Source organism: Lethenteron reissneri, chromosome 29, assembly GCF_015708825.2.
Source record: "Lethenteron reissneri isolate LAM-NWPU_2019-01 chromosome 29, ASM1570882v1, whole genome shotgun sequence".
Taxonomy (NCBI): Eukaryota; Metazoa; Chordata; class Hyperoartia; order Petromyzontiformes; family Petromyzontidae; genus Lethenteron; species Lethenteron reissneri.
The window spans coordinates 13,616,228-13,630,713 of NC_083807.1; the positions used below are offsets into that span (position 1 = coordinate 13,616,228).

The 14,486-nt window shown below is 49.5% G+C and overlaps 1 protein-coding gene across 1 annotated transcript in view; it reads right to left on the reverse strand.

Moving 5' to 3' along the window:
• LOC133349276 (dystonin-like) overlaps window positions 1-6,933 on the reverse strand; it is a 123,202-nt gene extending 116,269 nt beyond the window's left edge. The window contains exon 1 of the mRNA XM_061562640.1: window positions 6,695-6,933. Within this exon, the coding sequence (XP_061418624.1) occupies window positions 6,695-6,761 (67 nt within the window). The 5' untranslated portion in view covers window positions 6,762-6,933. The remainder of the gene's footprint in view (window positions 1-6,694) is intronic.
• Window positions 6,934-14,486: the final 7,553 nt, after the last annotated feature.

Here is a 14,486-nt window from a genome sequence, read left to right on the forward strand (position 1 = left end):
CTGAGACACAAAGTCTCTGTCTGTAGAGAGACAAAGTCTCTGGCTGTAGAGAGACACAAAGTCTCTGTCTGCATGAGACACAACGTCTCTGAGACACAACGTCTCTGGCTGTAGAGAGACACAAAGTCTCTGTCTGCATGAGACACAAAGTCTCTGAGACACAACGTCTCTGGCTGTAGAGAGACACAAAGTCTCTGTCTGCATGAGACACAAAGTCTCTGAGACACAAAGTCTCTGGTTGTAGAGAGACACAAAGTCTCTGTCTGCATGAGACACAAAGTCTCTGTCTGCATGAGACACAAAGTCTCTGGCTGTAGAGAGACACAAAGTCTCTGAGACACAGTCTCTGGCTGTAGAGAGACACAAAGTCTCTGGCTGTAGAGAGACACAAAGTCTCTGAGACACAAAGTCTCTGTCTGCATGAGACACAAAGTCTCTGAGACACAAAGTCTCTGAGACACAAAGTCTCTGGCTGTAGAGAGACACAAAGTCTCTGTCTGCATGAGACACAAAGTCTCTGGCTGTAGAGAGACACAAAGTCTCTGAGACACAAAGTCTCTGGCTGTAGAGAGACACAAAGTCTCTGTCTGCATGAGACACAAAGTCTCTGGCTGTAGAGAGACACAAAGTCTCTGGCTGTAGAGAGACACAAAGTCTCTGTCTGCATGAGACACAAAGTCTCTGAGACACAAAGTCTCTGTCTGTAGAGAAACAAAGTCTCTGGCTGTAGAGAGACACAAAGTCTCTGTCTGCATGAGACACAAAGTCTCTGAGACACAACGTCTCTGGCTGTAGAGAGACACAAAGTCTCTGTCTGCATGAGACACAAAGTCTCTGAGACACAAAGTCTCTGTCTGTAGAGAGACAAAGTCTCTGGCTGTAGAGAGACACAAAGTCTCTGTCTGCATGAGACACAACGTCTCTGAGACACAACGTCGCTGGCTGTAGAGAGACACAAAGTCTCTGTCTGCATGAGACACAAAGTCTCTGAGACACAACGTCTCTGGCTGTAGAGAGACACAAAGTCTCTGTCTGCATGAGACACAAAGTCTCTGAGACACAAAGTCTCTGTCTGTAGAGAGACAAAGTCTCTGGCTGTAGAGAGACACAAAGTCTCTGTCTGCATGAGACACAACGTCTCTGAGACACAACGTCGCTGGCTGTAGAGAGACACAAAGTCTCTGTCTGCATGAGACACAAAGTCTCTGAGACACAACGTCTCTGGCTGTAGAGAGACACAAAGTCTCTGTCTGCATGAGACACAAAGTCTCTGAGACACAAAGTATCTGGTTGTAGAGAGACACAAAGTCTCTGTCTGCATGAGACACAAAGTCTCTGTCTGCATGAGACACAAAGTCTCTGGCTGTAGAGACACAAAGTCTCTGAGACACAAAGTCTCTGGCTGTAGAGAGACACAAAGTCTCTGTCTGCATGAGACACAAAGTCTCTGAGACACAAAGTCTCTGGCTGTAGAGAGACACAAAGTCTCTGTCTGCATGAGACACAAAGTCTCTGGCTGTAGAGAGACACAAAGTCTCTGTCTGCATGAGACACAAAGTCTCTGGCTGTAGAGAGACACAAAGTCTCTGAGACACAAAGTCTCTGGCTGTAGAGAGACACAAAGTCTCTGGCTGTAGAGAGACACAAAGTCTCTGGCTGTAGAGAGACACAAAGTCTCTGAGACACAAAGTCTCTGTCTGCATGAGACACAAAGTCTCTGGCTGTAGAGAGACACAAAGTCTCTGAGACACAAAGTCTCTGGCTGTAGAGAGACACAAAGTCTCTGTCTGTAGAGAGACACAAAGTCTCTGAGACACAAAGTCTCTGTCTGCATGATACACAAAGTCTCTGGCTGTAGAGAGACACAAAGTCTCTGAGACACAAAGTCTCTGGCTGTAGAGAGACACAAAGTCTCTGAGACACAAAGTCTCTGTCTGCATGAGACACAAAGTCTCTGTCTGCATGAGACACCAAAGTCTCTGGCTGTAGAGAGACACAAAGTCTCTGAGACACAAAGTCTCTGGCTGTAGAGAGACACAAAGTCTCTGAGACACAAAGTCTCTGTCTGCATGAGACACAAAGTCTCTGTCTGCATGAGACACAACGTCTCTGGCTGTAGAGAGACACAAAGTCTCTGGCTGTAGAGAGACACAAAGTCTCTGAGACACAAAGTCTCTGTCTGCATGAGACACAAAGTCTCTGTCTGCATGAGACACAAAGTCTCTGGCTGTAGAGAGACACAAAGTCTCTGAGACACAAAGTCTCTGGCTGTAGAGAGACACAAAGTCTCTGAGACACAAAGTCTCTGTCTGCATGAGACACAAAGTCTCTGTCTGCATGAGACACAAAGTCTCTGGCTGTAGAGAGACACAAAGTCTCTGGCTGTAGAGAGACACAAAGTCTCTGAGACACAAAGTCTCTGTCTGCATGAGACACAAAGTCTCTGTCTGCATTAGACACAACGTCTCTGGCTGTAGAGAGACACAAAGTCTCTGGCTGTAGAGAGACACAAAGTCTCTGAGACACAAAGTCTCTGTCTGCATGAGACACAAAGTCTCTGTCTGCATGAGACACAAAGTCTCTGGCTGTAGAGAGACACAAAGTCTCTGAGACACAAAGTCTCTGGCTGTAGAGAGACACAAAGTCTCTGAGACACAAAGTCTCTGTCTGCATGAGACACAAAGTCTCTGTCTGCATGAGACACAAAGTCTCTGGCTGTAGAGAGACACAAAGTCTCTGGCTGTAGAGAGACACAAAGTCTCTGAGACACAAAGTCTCTGTCTGCATGAGACACAAAGTCTCTGTCTGCATGAGACACAAAGTCTCTGGCTGTAGAGAGACACAAAGTCTCTGGCTGTAGAGAGACACAAAGTCTCTGAGACACAAAGTCTCTGTCTGCATGAGACACAAAGTCTCTGTCTGCATGAGACACAAAGTCTCTGGCTGTAGAGAGACACAAAGTCTCTGGCTGTAGAGAGACACAAAGTCTCTGGCTGTAGAGAGACACAAAGTCTCTGGCTGTAGAGAGACACAAAGTCTCTGAGACACAAAGTCTCTGGCTGTAGAGAGACACAAAGTCTCTGGCTGTAGAGAGACACAAAGTCTCTGGCTGTAGAGAGACACAAAGTCTCTGAGACACAAAGTCTCTGTCTGCATGAGACACAAAGTCTCTGGCTGTAGAGAGACACAAAGTCTCTGAGACACAAAGTCTCTGGCTGTAGAGAGACACAAAGTCTCTGTCTGTAGAGAGACACAAAGTCTCTGAGACACAAAGTCTCTGTCTGCATGATACACAAAGTCTCTGGCTGTAGAGAGACACAAAGTCTCTGAGACACAAAGTCTCTGGCTGTAGAGAGACACAAAGTCTCTGAGACACAAAGTCTCTGTCTGCATGAGACACAAAGTCTCTGTCTGCATGAGACACAAAGTCTCTGGCTGTAGAGAGACACAAAGTCTCTGAGACACAAAGTCTCTGGCTGTAGAGAGACACAAAGTCTCTGAGACACAAAGTCTCTGTCTGCATGAGACACAAAGTCTCTGTCTGCATGAGACACAACGTCTCTGGCTGTAGAGAGACACAAAGTCTCTGGCTGTAGAGAGACACAAAGTCTCTGAGACACAAAGTCTCTGTCTGCATGAGACACAAAGTCTCTGTCTGCATGAGACACAAAGTCTCTGGCTGTAGAGAGACACAAAGTCTCTGAGACACAAAGTCTCTGGCTGTAGAGAGACACAAAGTCTCTGAGACACAAAGTCTCTGTCTGCATGAGACACAAAGTCTCTGTCTGCATGAGACACAAAGTCTCTGGCTGTAGAGAGACACAAAGTCTCTGGCTGTAGAGAGACACAAAGTCTCTGAGACACAAAGTCTCTGTCTGCATGAGACACAAAGTCTCTGTCTGCATTAGACACAACGTCTCTGGCTGTAGAGAGACACAAAGTCTCTGGCTGTAGAGAGACACAAAGTCTCTGAGACACAGTCTCTGTCTGCATGAGACACAAAGTCTCTGTCTGCATGAGACACAAAGTCTCTGGCTGTAGAGAGACACAAAGTCTCTGAGACACAAAGTCTCTGGCTGTAGAGAGACACAAAGTCTCTGAGACACAAAGTCTCTGTCTGCATGAGACACAAAGTCTCTGTCTGCATGAGACACAAAGTCTCTGGCTGTAGAGAGACACAAAGTCTCTGGCTGTAGAGAGACACAAAGTCTCTGAGACACAAAGTCTCTGTCTGCATGAGACACAAAGTCTCTGTCTGCATGAGACACAAAGTCTCTGGCTGTAGAGAGACACAAAGTCTCTGGCTGTAGAGAGACACAAAGTCTCTGAGACACAAAGTCTCTGTCTGCATGAGACACAAAGTCTCTGTCTGCATGAGACACAAAGTCTCTGGCTGTAGAGAGACACAAAGTCTCTGGCTGTAGAGAGACACAAAGTCTCTGGCTGTAGAGAGACACAAAGTCTCTGGCTGTAGAGAGACACAAAGTCTCTGTCTGCATGAGACACAAAGTCTCTGTCTGCATGAGACACAAAGTCTCTGGCTGTAGAGAGACACAAAGTCTCTGGCTGTAGAGAGACACAAAGTCTCTGGCTGTAGAGAGACACAAAGTCTCTGGCTGTAGAGAGACACAAAGTCTCTGTCTGCATGAGACACACAGTCTCTGGCTGTAGAGAGACACAAAGTCTCTGGCTGTAGAGAGACACAAAGTCTCTGGCTGTAGAGAGACACAAAGTCTCTGGCTGTAGAGAGACACAAAGTCTCTGGCTGTAGAGAGACACAAAGTCTCTGGCTGTAGAGAGACACAAAGTCTCTGGCTGTAGAGAGACACAAAGTCTCTGGCTGTAGAGAGACACAAAGTCTCTGGCTGTAGAGAGACACAAAGTCTCTGGCTGTAGAGAGACACAAAGTCTCTGGCTGTAGAGAGACACAAAGTCTCTGGCTGTAGAGAGACACAAAGTCTCTGGCTGTAGAGAGACACAAAGTCTCTGGCTGTAGAGAGACACAAAGTCTCTGGCTGTAGAGAGACACAAAGTCTCTGGCTGTAGAGAGACACAAAGTCTCTGGCTGTAGAGAGACACAAAGTCTCTGGCTGTAGAGAGACACAAAGTCTCTGGCTGTAGAGAGACACAAAGTCTGTGGCTTTTTGGCGCCCTCGACAAAAAGCCACTGCGGGTTTTGCAATCGTCGTAGGACAATCGCGGCGATCTCATGCCTACAAACTGCTCTTTATATCTGTGTATATGTATATCTGTGTATATGTATATCTGTGTATATGTATATCTGTGTATATGTATATCTGTGTATATATCTGTGTGTATCTGTGTGTGTATATCTCAGCATTGCCGCTGCAGCGGGTGGGGACACCAACAAAGGCTGCGACGTCGTGCGGCTCGGCGCGGTGGGGATGACGGCGGAGACGATTTCGCGCCACAACGGGGCCCGCGAGCACACGACACACACAGTACACACACACAGCACACACACAGTACACACAGTACACACACAGTACACACACACAGCACACACAGTACACACAGTACACACAGTACACACACACCGTACACACAGTACACACACAGCACACACAGTACACAGTATATACACACAGCACACAGTATATACACAGTACACACACACAGTACACACACACCGTACACACAGTACACACACAGCACACACAGTACACAGTATATACACACAGCACACAGTATATACACAGTACACACACACAGTACACACACAGTACACACACACAGTACACACACAGTACACACACACAGTACACACACAGTACACACACAGCACACACAGTATATACACACAGTACACAGTATATACACACAGTACGCACACAGTACACAGTATATACACACAGTACACAGTATATACACACAGTACACAGTATATACACACAGTACACACACAGTACACAGTATATACACAGTACACACACAGCACACAATACACACAGTACACACACAGTACACACACAGCACACACACAGCACACAGTATATACACACACAGCACACAATACACACAGTACACAGTATATACACACAGTACACACACAGCACACACAGTATATAAACAGTACACACGATACACACAGCACATAGTACACACACAGTATATACACAGTACACACACAGCACACAGCACACAGTATATACACACAGTACACACACAGCACACAGTATATACACACAGTACACAATACACACAGTACACAATACACAGTACACAATACACACAGTATATACACTACACAACACACACAGTACACACAATATACACACGACACACACAGTACACACACAGCACACGACACACACAGCACACACAGTACACAGTATATACACACAGTACACAATACACACAGTATATACACTACACAACACACACACAGTACACACAACACAGTACACACAAAACACAGTATACACACAACACACACAGTACACACACACATGACACACAGTACACACACAGCACACGACACACAACACACACATGACACACACAGGACACATGACACAGTATACACATGACACACACAGGACACAAGGCACACAACACACAGTACACACAGTATACACATGACACATGACACACAGTATACACACAGTACACACACACGACACACACAGAGAGCGAGGCGAGCCGGCGGCGCTCAAGGCGGCGGGGTACGCACCCATGCAGCACATCTGTAGAATGAGACGAGCATTCCGCTCTCGTTCTTCCACGAAAATCTGCCCCATCGTTACCACCTCGCACCGAAACAGACGCAGAACCAAATACAGTGGTCCTGGTGGTGGTGGTGGTCGTGGTGGTCCTGGTGGTGGCACTGCTACTGTACCAATAATGATCGCACGCTGTAATGACGCCCAGCCGAATTCAAATTTCAAATCGCGGGCTGCGTGGAATATTTCGCCGTTACCGCCCCAGAGCTTCCTAGGCACTGGGGGGGGGGGCTGAGGGGGGGGTGGGGGGGGGCTGAGGGGGGGGTGGGGGGGGGGCTGACGAGGGGGGGGCTGACGAGGGGGGGGGCTGACGAGGGGGGGGGGCTGACGAGGGGGGGGGCTGACGAGGGGGGGGGGGCTGACGAGGGAGGGGGGGGGGGGCTGACGAGGGAGGGGGGGGGGCTGACGAGGGAGGGGGGGGGGCTGACGAGGGGGGTGGTGGTGGGGGGGGCTGACGAGGGAGGGAGGGGGGCTGACGAGGGGGGGGGGGCTGACGAGGGGGGGGGGCTGACGAGGGAGGGGGGGGGGCTGACGAGGGGGGTGGTGGTGGGGGGGGCTGACGAGGGAGGGAGGGGGGCTGACGAGGGGGGGGGGGCTGACGAGGGGGGGGGGGCTGACGAGGGAGGGGGGGGGGCTGACGAGGGGGGTGGTGGTGGGGGGGGCTGACGAGGGAGGGGGGTGGTGGGGGGGCTGACGAGGGGGGGGGGCTGACGAGGGAGGGGGAGGGCTGACGAGGGAGGGGGGGGCTGGGGGGGGGCTGACGAGGGGGGTGGTGGTGGGGGGGGCTGACGAGGGAGGGAGGGGGGCTGACGAGGGAGGGGGGTGGTGGGGGGGCTGACGAGGGGGGGGGGGCTGACGAGGGAGGGGGAAGGCTGACGAGGGAGGGGGGGGGGCTGGGGGGGGGCTGACGAGGGGGGTGGTGGTGGGGGGGGCTGACGGGGGGGGGAGGCTGACGAGGTAGGGGGGTGGTGGGGGGGCTGACGAGGGGGGGGGCTGACGAGGGGGGTGGTGGTGGGGGGGGGCTGACGAGGGAGGGGGGGGGCTGGGGGGGCCGCGTTATTGCAAATCTGCGGGTGTCCCGGGTGCAGTGGCAGCGGCAAAGCTCCCCCCCCCCCGCGCCTCTTAGCGGCTTCGACGACGAACGCCGCCGCCCCCCCCCCCCCACGACGCCTCGTGAGCACAGCTGGTGCCACCCGGACACCGCTACAGCTACTCCTGCTGCAGCTGTAGCTGCAGCTGCTGCTGCTGCAGCTACAGCTGCTGTAGCTGCAGCTACAGCTGCAGCTACAGCTGCTGTAGCTGCAGCTGCTGCAGCAGCTGCAGCAGCTGCAGCTGCTGCTGCAGCTGTAGCTGCTACTGCTGCTGCCGTAGCTGCTGCCGCAGCTGCTGCTGCTGCGTCTTCTTCTGCTTCTGTAGCTGCTCGATCGGCTTGTGGCGGCATGGGGAGCGAGGCGAGCGATTTGGCGACGCCGCAGCTCTCGTGGTGCCGTGGGGGGTGGGGGGCACGCCGTGGCCGACCGCCCGTGCCCCATTTCGAGTGCGGGGGGGGGGGGCACGTTCATTCAACGCCGCTCTTCCCACCGACGGGATGACAGACGATTGAATTGCTTCAAGCCGAACGCGGGGTTTGTAGGCCGACGGCTGTCGCCTCTAACCGCGTTGTGTTTCTTCTCTCCCCACCACCCACCGCCGCAGTTATCGGGAGAGATGAATCGGCGATTGGGAGATCATTGATCATTGCTCGTCACTGTCCAGAGTGCTGACAACGCAGGCGACACCCGAGTTCGTTTGGCTCGAGCGAGTCGTCCTGGCTTGGGGATGCAGCAAGATGCTTGGATGCAGCAAGGGTGGCACAGTCGGGTTTTTTTACAATCGGGTTTAATCGTCTTTTTATATTAAACCCGATCATCTGAGATTGGGAGAAATCCGGTTTAATTGGTTCTAATTGCAGAACCGCACTTCGCCAACTTCTCAACGATGGGCTTCATCCATTCCAAGCTAAGGAACTCACTGGCGCCCACGATTCTGGAGGAGAAGCTCCTCGTGTTCATCACGACCAACCTGCCCGCCGCATTCTACGACTACCCCGTGCCTGATGGCCCCCCGAGTACGATGATAGCAGCACCGACGAGGAAGCAGCCTGAGCCTTGGATCAGAGTTTCGTATTCATTAAACCAGGTTTTAACTCCCCGAGATGGGTTTAATTCTATTAAAGAAAAAACCCGAAGCCTGCCGCTGGAAAATCGGGTTTTTTCCATCCATGGGATGCAGGCGGAGGGGGGGAGGGGGATTATGATGATTATGATTCATCTCGCAGCGAAGGGAGCAGCAGCACGCGGGATGGATCCTTTGGTGTGTGAACGCTCTCCGAGCGCGTAGCGGATCGAGTTCCAACTTTGTCCGCACGCGGAGGCAGCAACAACAACACAAACACACGAAGAAGCCCTTAAGCGTTCAGTAAAGCGAAGCTAAGAGCATCTTTAACAAGCACCGCACAGGAACCCAGGGACACGTCTACTTCATTGCGACAGCAGTCAGCTTAGAGTTCGTCATTTTGAAGGTCTCTCACAACGCAGATTACAACAACAACGAATATCAAATTTAGACGACGTCTCAATTAGTTTGCATAGCCTCTTTGCGACCGCGTTCTTCCAAATCTCTTGATCTGCTACATCTTGTGACCTGGAGACATCTTGAAGACTGAGCAACCCGACGCGATGTCTTAGTCCCGGGCTAAATCCTTGCTGCTGCTGCTGCTGCTATTATTAGAAGAGCCGAGCAAGAGGGATTTGGGTTCAGGCTCGGAGCGCGCTGTGTACGCACAATAGGTGCAGGCGCTTCCTTGACGCGAACTTCCGATACAGAGAAAAATGTCCCAGCGTGCACGAAACACTTTGCACTCGAGTGCCGAAGGCGTCAGCCTGGAAATTTTATTTTTAAAAACCCAAATACACAATCCACACTTTGACAACAGCGTCACATTTTTATTCTGTCGTCCCTTTAACAAATAAAAAAACCAGCTGTTAATCTCTAGAGCAGTGTTGCTTGCGAGCGCCCCCCCCCCCCCTTTGAAAGCAACCACATTTCCTACGTGGAGGGGAGGGGGTGGAGAGAAATTGCTTATGCCGAAGGGAACCGCACATTATAATCTACAGCTCGCAGATGTTGCTGTACAGTCGTTGTTTTTCTCACACGCGCACCAAGCAACGTGCAACACGTTCTCCGCTTTGAGAACGGACAGCCCCCAATGCCTGAAACGGTCGGTGCAACTGCTAATACCGCCCATAATGTCGGGATGTTGCAAATGTGTGATGGGAGGGAAGATGTGAAATAAATAAATAAGGGTTAAAAGCAATACGACTCCCCCCACCCCAGCCAAGAGAGAATACAGCACAATAGAAGTTAACTAAGTCACATTTATAAATCACTGATGCCCCCCCCCCCCCCCCCCCAATAAGATTAGCGGTGGCACGCTCGCCCAATGCTTGTATTTCGAATGTGGAATAAGTGTCAGTGAATAAAGGAATAAATATATATGTTTCGATGCTGTAAAGATATAGCATTGCTTATCTCATCATGACACAGAGGACATGCTCAAACGTGGATATAGCCAGAGGCTCCAAAAGGACTGTATAATGATTTGCTGGCAAATCTTGAGGTGCACTGGGTATAGAGCGCTGAGCTCTAAACCTGCCGACCGAGGTTGGATTCCAAGCCACAGCTGACGTGACCGGTGAGTGGATTTAAAACCCGTCCTGCCTAGGACCCCAGTTTTTATTTAGCAACCCATATTGACCAGATGAGTGACATTTGGTAAAGCGACTCCCACTCACTCGCCCATGACAGACACGAAGTGGGTGGCCTTTATTCAGCAGTGGATTTTTTTAAAGGGCTTCAATTACGATGTCTTTTTATTCAGTCAAGTTTAATTCAAACAAAATTCTTTCTTTACCGCTTATTTGCTGCATATTCACTGGGTAATGTGCTAAAGCAGATAGATGCAGTCGCACACAACTACAGTATTGTGAAATAAAATCAAAATCCACAACGTTCATAATTAGTGGTGAGTATACAGTAATGTGAACCCGAGTGTGATTCCTAATGTATGGTCAAACAACCGCCATGATACATTGCATGGGGAGCCCTCCATCCGGTAGTGGTTTGAAGGTTTGAAAACAAGTTTCTAATTGCTATTACAGTACAACAAAAATATACGTTAGGCTGACGTAATGGAAATGACCATTCCTCAGAGCAGAATCAGGAAAGAGAAATTGCATTTTCTAAATATGGCTACTCAAGGGAAAGCGATCATAAGATAACTGAAATCTGTCAATTTGCCAACTTTCTCAGAATTGTTTACAGTCCTTCATCAATATGTTACTTTATTTTCAACATGACCGGTTGGCTGAAAGGCGGAATTAAATGTCACAATTGCCAATGTGACATCAATAGTGCATCTATATACATTTGCCAATGTGATAACTTGTTTGCTTGGCTTTGTTGGCTAGTGTCGGGTTACAGCTCCAATAGACATTATAACTGCATAACAAAGGACGCCAATTTTGAATCACACACACACGCCAACCGCCGATGCAAAGCCCAACATTGTAATGCACCTCAAAGGAAGGGCTTCAACATTGCCCGAAGACACAGGCGGTGGAACCATCAACTGCATAAGAACATCAACAGGCCGATGCACATATCTCCTTCGTCAATGGGGAATTAGAGACAGTGCGACTGTGGCCATGCAACCAAAACTATGGACCACGTAGTAAACCACCGGAGCAAAGCTACACAAATTGTCTACCGAACCCCTCTCGTGGCTCGCAGACCTCGACATTGGCATTTAGCTCCTGAGCATATTGCCACACGCGTGGTTAAAGCAGGCAGAGGATGTGGCAACAGCACATGTGCCGAGACGTGGCTCAGACGGTTTTGTGATGTAAACAAGCGCACATATCAATAGTGCCTATTATATTGGACGTACAATTCAGTTTTACATGTAAGCACGTTTCAATCTATATTTGAAAGAAATGCTACAAAAATAAGCATCACATCATGGTTTCTGTGCAGGATAAAAAGTTACATGTTTCACGGCGTCATGATTATCAACCCACGTTCTTTCCAATTCTGGATGAAATCCTCCAAAAGGCCTTGCCAACATTATTGTACAGTCATATTGATGCCACAAACCATACCACCCTTGCCCACGAGTTAAACTCATTGCAACAGAGACCGAGAGAGGAACACAAGTTCCCTGATCCACGCGTTCCTCTTTCTGCCTCAGTGTACTTCCAAGCAAGTATATTTAAATGCTTATCTGTGCACTGTTCAGCCTTTAGTCCATTTTATATGTCAGTGTCGACGTTTAAGACGAATATGTTATCGTGGGTAATGTGCACTTATTCAAAGCCATCTTCATCTATCCAAAAGCTCTCCATTCGGTTCACCTCTTTAAAATCACCACTAATGCCGTCAACCCAGCGACCGAGCACTGACCAATGATCGCCCATTCTCCAGAGCAACAACAACAGTCCTCGTTCATAACCCCAAGCCACCAGTTATGCCCCTCCAAAATGTTTTCCTTTAATTTCTCTACGGACACACTACAGCTGTGTAGGGTTTTTTCTGCGCTTGTGCTGTATGTCCGTGTTTTCGAAACTGAATTCGGTTCCCAAAAAAACTGGCGGCGCGTGGAGGCGAAACGTCGGATATCGTGTATGTATGTTGAACTTCTTTCGGCCCCAAACACACACCGGGGAATCTACCACAGTTAAAGATTCAAACACTGCACGTGCACATGGATCAAACGTTCACCCCCGTCAATATAGAGAGACTGGATCAGGCTGTTTAGTGGCGTGTGAGCTGCCCTCTCTCTCTCTCTGGCTGATATAGATGTGTGTTGCTCAACAGGCTGTCCCTGTCCTTTGAGGCTGAATCACCGATGACTGTTCGTGGGAGATAACATGAATCCAGGCAACCAAACGCACCACGCTTGACTAGTGACATCAGTGCCATCAGTCACTGCACATGCAGCTGCTACAGTATCCAACAATGCCCCATTTGTAAGTTTTGCTCATGCGCCATTTGGTTCTTTCGGTAAAGTCACGTAGATAGAAAGAATAATAAAAGATAAAGTGAATAAAAAATAAAATATATAAAAACAAAAAACCACGACGTTTCGATCGCAACACACGCGGTCATCATCAGGAAAAGGGGGGGGGGAGAAAGAATTTTCTAGATATGTAAACGCAAAGATACCTGTTTATGTTATTTCTTCGTAAACATTACCAACAAATACATGCGATCCTGCGATCAGCATTTGTGCTCCGTGATGAACTTGCATGCACAATCAGCCCACTGGCTTGCAGAGAATGCCCCCTGCTGGACCAGTTGGTTACTTCTCCCCCTTTCAGGCTCATTCAGGTTCGCAAGGACGAATCCGTTTATGAGAAGTCAGAGTGTGGGGAAACTGCATTATTCTATATCCTGTCGTGTATCGTGCTGCACAGCTCGTGTTTTTGATAAGCATGCAACATGCTCACTTACAGCTAACATTGCCCACTGCGTGACGAAAAGCTTCCACTGAATTATCTGGATTGCAGTGAATGCCCTGGGTGGGAGCGGTGGTGCAGTGGTTAGCACAAGCTCGAGATATCATCCTGGCTGCCAAGGGAATTAGTAAGTGGGCTGGGGCAGGACACATTCCTGGAAGGGATGATGGTGATTTTGACGAAGAATATCATTGTCAGGGCGCCTGCTGAATATTTGGAGCTTGAATGTTCTCCCGATGGTCGCGTGGATTTTTCTCCGGGCACTCCGGGTTTTCCCTCCACATTTAGAAACACGCGTTTAGAACATTTGGCCTGCTGCTGCAACTTTCCACATGATAGGCCGCATTGTTGAGCAATCATTTGTGGCCAGGTCGCTTCTGAACAATAGCCACATCGCTCAGTGGGCCTTACATGGTCAAATTTAAAAAATATATAGTTCGTTTAAATGGTCGATCGTGAAGACTGACAAATGGAGCTTCAGCCAAAGGGGCCGTCCATAAATGACGTCACGCGATTTTGGACGATGTTTGACCCCCCGCCCTCGTCACACGGCGTCACAAGAAGTCAGACCCCCCTCAAATATGACGTCGTCGCAAAACTCTGCCCCCCCCCCAAACCCAAAACCATAGTTTCCATTTTGAAAATAAACACATGCTTTAAATCGCTTTAAACTATTGTCATTGTAGTGCGTATTTAACGTGGCGCTGCACTCTGATGTTGTAGGAGAAAACATTCATTGAAAAAGTCTATTTAATTAAGTAGAACGTGTTGGCTATATTAATTTAAAGTTGCGCATTTTGATGCGACGTCGCACATCGTCACAAATGTCTGACCCCCCCCCCCCCAGGTGCGTGACGTCATTTATGGACGGCCCCAAAGGACGTAGTCCACCCGAGACGATGCCCACCATTGATACTGGAGAAGGAAGCGATGACATCGGTGGCGACTTGGGGGGGGGGGGGGGGGGCTTCATCCAGCAGTGGATAGATGACGGCTGGTGATGATGACTGTCGGGGCGGGGGGGGGGTCACTCGAGCACTGCGCTGTATGAACCCAGCCACCTGAGTTCCATCCCAGGCCATAGCTAACATCACTGCCGAGTGCTCACCGTTCCTATCATTTGCACTGCTATCCGTGTGTCTTTGTCCTGTTTGTTGTAACTTTCTGACCCGACCCCGACTGAACATCT